The 6,000-nt window shown below is 44.7% G+C and overlaps 1 protein-coding gene across 16 annotated transcripts in view; it reads left to right on the forward strand.

The window, feature by feature from the left end:
* Positions 1 to 5,390, forward strand: part of FGFR2 (fibroblast growth factor receptor 2) — a 103,212-nt gene extending 97,822 nt beyond the window's left edge. For 13 of the 16 annotated variants that reach the window (XM_004751806.3, XM_004751805.3, XM_004751807.3 and 10 more), the window contains 2 exons: positions 383 to 488; positions 3,697 to 5,390. In XM_004751806.3, coding sequence (XP_004751863.1) covers positions 383 to 488; positions 3,697 to 3,861 — 271 coding nt within the window. In that variant the 3' untranslated portion in view covers positions 3,862 to 5,390. Of the gene's footprint in view, positions 1 to 382; positions 489 to 3,604 lie in introns of all 16 variants that reach the window. The other 3 variants (XM_004751808.3, XM_045068902.1, XM_004751809.3) reach the window with 2 other exon arrangements.
* Positions 5,391 to 6,000: the final 610 nt, after the last annotated feature.

Consider the following 6,000-nt stretch of genomic DNA (forward strand, 5'->3'; position numbering starts at 1 on the left):
GCCGGGAAGAGACTGGAGAGCCCGTGGGTCCTGGAAGGCTTTTCCCCGCAGCGTCTGAAAGTGCCCGAAAGGTGTGATAACCACCGTGCTGTGTCACTGTCACAGGAACGCACAAGTCCGCCCCAAAGATGTCTCTCCTGAGGGCATAGACACTATCCTAAAACATTTGGGGTGTAAAGTGATGTGTTTGTAGCTCAAAGTGCCTTCTAAGACAAATTAAGCAGTGAATATTTTTGGAAAGCAGATAACTGCTTTCTAATTTGGAAAGTTCTGATAGATCTTCATAGTTCAGGACGCATCTCCCTAGCGACGGTTAACACTGGCTGGTAGCCGTGCACCTCGTCCTTAACAGAGTTAATTCACCAGGAAATCTGTTTCCCAGGTATATGATGATGAGGGACTGTTGGCATGCGGTGCCCTCCCAGAGGCCGACGTTCAAACAGTTGGTAGAAGACTTGGATCGGATTCTCACTCTCACAACCAACGAGGTAAGAACCCGTTCTGGGAGCCTGGGGTCCTTTCTTGGGAGGCCCGTGGGCTTTTCCAATTCAACCTCCCCCATCGGAGTCTGTGGTATGGGTGATTGTTTTCCCGCAGGGGTCAGGCAGAGTTAAAATGTGTGTTCCTCCTCTAAATCCTGGTTTCTCTCAGGACTGTGATTCGAGAGTTCTGACTCAGGAAACCAGACCGAGGGCCCTAGTTGAGGCTGCCGCTCTCTGTGGCCTTCAGGGGTGGGTCCAGGCTGTGGTAGGCTGGACAGTGAGGAGTCGAAAGAAGTGTCCCAACAGCAGCATTTGGGTTTGTGTGTCAGGAGCTTGGGTTTCTGTGCCCTAGAAATGAACGTAGGAGCTGCTGACCTGATGGTCAGCACCAGAAGCAGTGACATCCTGCCATTCTAGCTTCCCGCGCACGGCGCAGTCCTCCGTGACCATCTGGTAGTGGCGAGGGGCATGTGGTCTCCATCCGTGTGCATGTGAATGTATACACAGTTTCATATAATGAGGGGCTTGTGATTTTTTTAAAGATTTATTTATTTGAGAAAGAGCGAGAGAGTGAACAGGGGAGGGGCAGAGGAAGAGGGAGAGAGAGAGAATCTCCAGCAGACTCCCTGCCAAGCCCAGAGCCTGACGTGGGGCTCGATCTCATGACCCTGAGATCCTGGACTGAGCCAAAATTAAGAGTCAGATGCTTAACTGACTCAGCCAGCCAGGTGCCCCTGGGATTTATGATTTTTAAGTGAAAACTTGTACCCTTTTGTTAAAATATTTATCTGGAAAATATTTATAATCTCTACCAATGAAGCAAACACTCGTCTGTCCCTGACTGTCAGAATCCAGTCACGGTAGTGCTCAGCATGCAGACAGAGTGGTCTCTAGGGTTGTGGAGAGTGTCTGATCTGAGCAGGGAAGATGATAAACCCACCAAGGTCAGAAGAATCCCATGAAAAATGGTTAATGAATCAATTTGTGATATTTAATGAGGATACAGCAAACAGTCTTCCTTCAAACGGGAAAAAAAAGTCCCAAAACCCATTTCTCTTGACAACAACAAAAAGAGGTTAAAATTGTTTGAATAAAAATATACACTTAATGTATTTTAGAATACATTTAATAGTTTTAGAATGATTTTTTAAAAATCAGATGTTGTGATATGAAGCCTTAAGCCAGCAACATTATCTTGTGCGTCTAACTGTAGCTGATAAAAGGGGAGATTGCATTTAAATGAATACAGCTGACCTTCAGAAGTTGAAAGGAAAGGAACAGTTCAAGGGGGAAAAAAGCAACTTTCTTCTCCTGCCAAAATTGTTGTTTCTAGTGTAAGTTCCTTTAACCCTAGACTTGGAATCCACTGATACCCCTCTCTGTCCTCTATCAGATCTGAACATTTATGGCTGCATTTAAAAACTGGGAAAGCACTGATATTCCATTTTAATGGTCCTAAGTCCAGGCGCGATGCTCTGTATTTAAATATTTGTATTTAAAGTGGGCCCATTCATACTGAAATTTCCATCTAGCATCCTAAAATAAAAAAGCAGAATGCCATATTGTCTAACGGATATAAAAATCGAAGTTTCTTTCCTTCTGAAAATCATTACCATATGCTTGAGAAAAATGGTTCCATTTAGGACAAAATTTCATTTTTATCATTGTAAGCAAAAAGTTCTCTTTTGATGTGGTGGGTGTGTTTGTTTCCAGTTGTGCGGTTAATGCTGATGTTGTTGGAACTGACACATTCCCCATTCTGGGATGGGGACTCTTTCCCTTGCCAGCCCTGGTGATGAATTATAGTGGGGTATTTTTTGGGGGGTGGGGCGGAGGGGTCTTTTACAATGTAGAGTCGCCAACATTCTGCGGCTTCTTCTCTGATAACACCAGGGCCGGTTGTGCTGTGGTCTGCGCTTTCTGCCTCCCCTCTCAGCAAAACCACACATCCTGGAATGTGACTGGCTTCAGGGTGTGGGAGCAAAACCACCCCAGCGTGTGAGCCCAGTGGAGGCAACAAAACCCAGAAGTTCCTCAGTTTAGAAATCTTTCCATAGTTTCTGAGCAAGGGTCTGCGAATCTGTTCAGTAAAGGGCCGGATAGTGAACGTTTCTTTATCTCTGTGAGCCCAACTGTTCAGTTCAGCCGTCAAGGCAAGAAAGCAGTTACGGACAACACGTCAATGAGCGTGTTTGTGTTCGGAGTAAAACTTGATGGACCCCAGCATTTAAATTCTATATGGATTTTATGTCCTTTGATGTCATTTTAATGCCACGAGATATTATTCTTCCTTGGATTTTTTCCCCCCCTCCAACCTTTGAAAAATGTTAAGAACATTTTAGCTCATGTTTCAAAACATGTTTTTAGCTCTCAGACCATACAAGACCTGGCATGGGCTCTCACCCTGCCATAAGTTGGAGGAAATGTTATCCTGGGTCATCCAGTGGGTTCTCTTCTCAGCAACCCCAGCAGAGGCTGGAGCGAGCAGAAGAGCCCCTTTCGAATTTCAAACTTTTCTTTAACAGTCCATTATGGATTTAACATACACGAGAACATCCGAGCCTTTTCTGAACCTGTTTACGTTTTCAAACTCAGAGAGCTTCTGAGAGTAATGAATTCCATCTGTGAAATTACTCGCTGAATGGAGACAGAGTCCCCCTAAATTATCCTAGAAACTGCAATAGTAAAGCGTAATTCCTAAAATAAATATTCACAGTCTCCACTATTTTAAGGGGTCCCCGGAAACCATAACACATTGCGTTTTTTTCATTTTTTGTGGGGCCTCAGATTTCAACTGTGTGCTCGCTCTCTCTCTCTCTCTCTCTCTCTCTCGACGAGGCATGTAGCAAGCCACTTGTTGGGATCTGTGCAAGTGGACTGGAGGGCCCAGAATTTTCCCATTCCCTCCTTGCCACTCGTTTCTTGATGATGGATTGTAAGAGTTCAAGGCAGCCTCGGGTCGATCAAGTGGGGGAGGGGTCTCGAGGAGGTCTTTGTGGGAGCGGGGGGGAGGGGGGACTGGGTCCCTGAATCCTCCAGGGGTGCCCCGTCCCGTCTCTGCTCCGGTAGAGCATCTCAAGAGCCTGCATTTGAAATAAAAGTCTTCTCTTCCCTTCTTTCAGGAATACTTGGACCTCAGTCAGCCTCTCGAACCGTATTCACCTAGTTACCCTGACCCGAGATGAAATAAAAGTCTTCTCTTCCCTTCTTTCAGGAGTACTTGGACCTCAGTCAGCCTCTCGAACAGTATTCACCTAGTTACCCTGACACAAGGAGTTCTTGTTCTTCGGGAGATGATTCTGTTTTCTCTCCGGACCCCATGCCTTACGAGCCCTGCCTTCCTCAGTATCCACACGTAAACGGCAGTGTTAAAACATGAATGAGCTTGTCCTTCTGTCCTCTGTCCCCACACGGGACGGCGCCAGGAGCCCAGCCACACTGAGCAGGGAGGCCATGCCTCCAGGAGCCGCTTGGCTCCGCTTGTATATATGGATCAGAGGAGTAAATAATTGGAAAAGTAATCGGCACACGTGTAAAGAATTTATACAGTTGGAAACTTGTAATCTTCAGCAGGAGAAGAAGAATGTTTCTGGGGCTGTGGACTGCCGTGCGCCGCCACATGCCCGTGACCCACTGTCGGTCCTGGCTGTGGGCCCTCCGAACTCAAGGCAGACTTACGTTCTGCCTTCCTTGTGAATTTTGTAATAATTGGAGAAAATATATGTCAGCACACACTTACAGAGCACAATGGCAGTATATAGGTGCTGGAAGTATGTAAATATATTCAAATTATGTATAAATATATATTATATATTTACAAGGAATTATTTTTTGTATTGATTTTAAAATGGATGTCCCAATGCACCTAGAAAATTGGTCTCTCTTTTTTTAATAGCTCTTTGCTAAATGCTGTTCTTACACAGAATTTCTTAATTTTCACCGAGCAGAGGTGGAAGAATACTTTTGCTTTCAGGGAAAATGGTATAACATTAATTTATTAATGAATTGGTAATATACAAAACAATTAATCATTTATAGTTTTGTGTTTTGTTTTGTTTTGTTGTTTGGTAATTTAAGTGGCATTTCTATGCAGGCAGCACATCGGACTAGTGGATCTATGGCTTGGACTTAACTAGTTATCAGATTCTTTGAAAAGAGAAATATTTACAGAGTATGGCTAATTTGGGGAAGGTGAAGTTTTGATTTATCTGTTTAAACTCTGCTGTCAAATGATTATTCTTACACCTCCAAACCGCCGATAGGAAACAAACCCGTTAGGAAGAGAGTGTTTTTGTTTGCTGTGCAGCTCTGTCATTGGGCCCCTGGAACATTCAACTACACTTCCCGAGACAAATGGTACCAACGTTCTCTTAAAAAGATGCCTTAATCCATTCCTTGAGGATGGACCTTAGTTGACGACTGTACTCCTCTGCCCTGAGTTGCACGTTAATCAGATTAGCCTGTATTCTCTTCAGTGGATTTTGATAATGGCTTCCAGATTCCCTGGTGTTAGAGAAGCCTTTTAGAATCTTCACGTCCCATCGTAGAAATTGAAACACTGAGCTGTTCTGCTGATAGTTTTGGAGATACTTCCATCTTTTTAAGGGATTGCTTCTGCCTAAGTCTGGCAGGACCTCACCAAAAGATCAGGCCTCATACCAACGTCATACACAATGTTGCCGTGTTGTGCGTTCTATATGAAAGTATCGTGTTTTGCTTTGGAAACAAACACCTACTCACTTTGCTATAGCCATGCAACATGAGTGCAGATTACACTGATTCTACTTGTTACAAAATTGGAGAAAGTATTTAATAAAACCTGTTAATTTTTATACTGACAATAAAAATGTTTCTACAGATATTAATGTTAACAAGACAAAATAAATGTCACGCAACTTATTTTTTTAAGACTCGTGTCTCACCAAATGGTTTCCTGTGCTCGGAGGTGTTGACTCAGTGCTGTTTGGTGTGATCGCATGAAAAGCGCAGCTGGGAAGGCTCGTGGTTGGCTACAAACCGGTGACTTGCGACAGGAGCTGGCCAGGACCAGCGGTACCGGGGACAGGTGCATTGGGTGAAAATCAGGGGAGTTGGTTTAAGCTCTGGCTCAGTTGCTTCCTGAGGCCCCGAAGGTGTCGTCGTATCTTTCTGGGCTTTAACTTCTAGAAAAGCAAACAAGGGATGGTGCGGGCGAAGCTTTGCAAATGGGGAGGTGTCCTGCTCGTGGCAGGTGCTGTGAGAGGAGAGGTTCAGGCGATCTGGATCCTGGGGAGGAATCCTTGAAACCTCCTAGGCTGGCTTCCTCCTGATGTACAGGGAGCAGAACTGGCTTCAACCTTTCAAGAGAGCTTGAACAAATGTTAAAATACTTTGACCTATTTCCAGGCCACCACGACTCTGAAGAGGGAAATGGTGTTTTGCCTGCTAACGAGGTGAATTTATGATTCAAGGTCCCATTATTTCTGCTCGCCAGCCTGCCTGTTGGGAAAGGGAGACAGAAATAGCCCAGATTCATGCA

The sequence above is a fragment of the Mustela putorius genome, unplaced genomic scaffold (genome assembly GCF_011764305.1).
Source record: "Mustela putorius furo isolate JIRA1106 unplaced genomic scaffold, ASM1176430v1.1 tig00003909_pilon_pilon_pilon, whole genome shotgun sequence".
NCBI classification, from domain to species: Eukaryota; Metazoa; Chordata; class Mammalia; order Carnivora; family Mustelidae; genus Mustela; species Mustela putorius.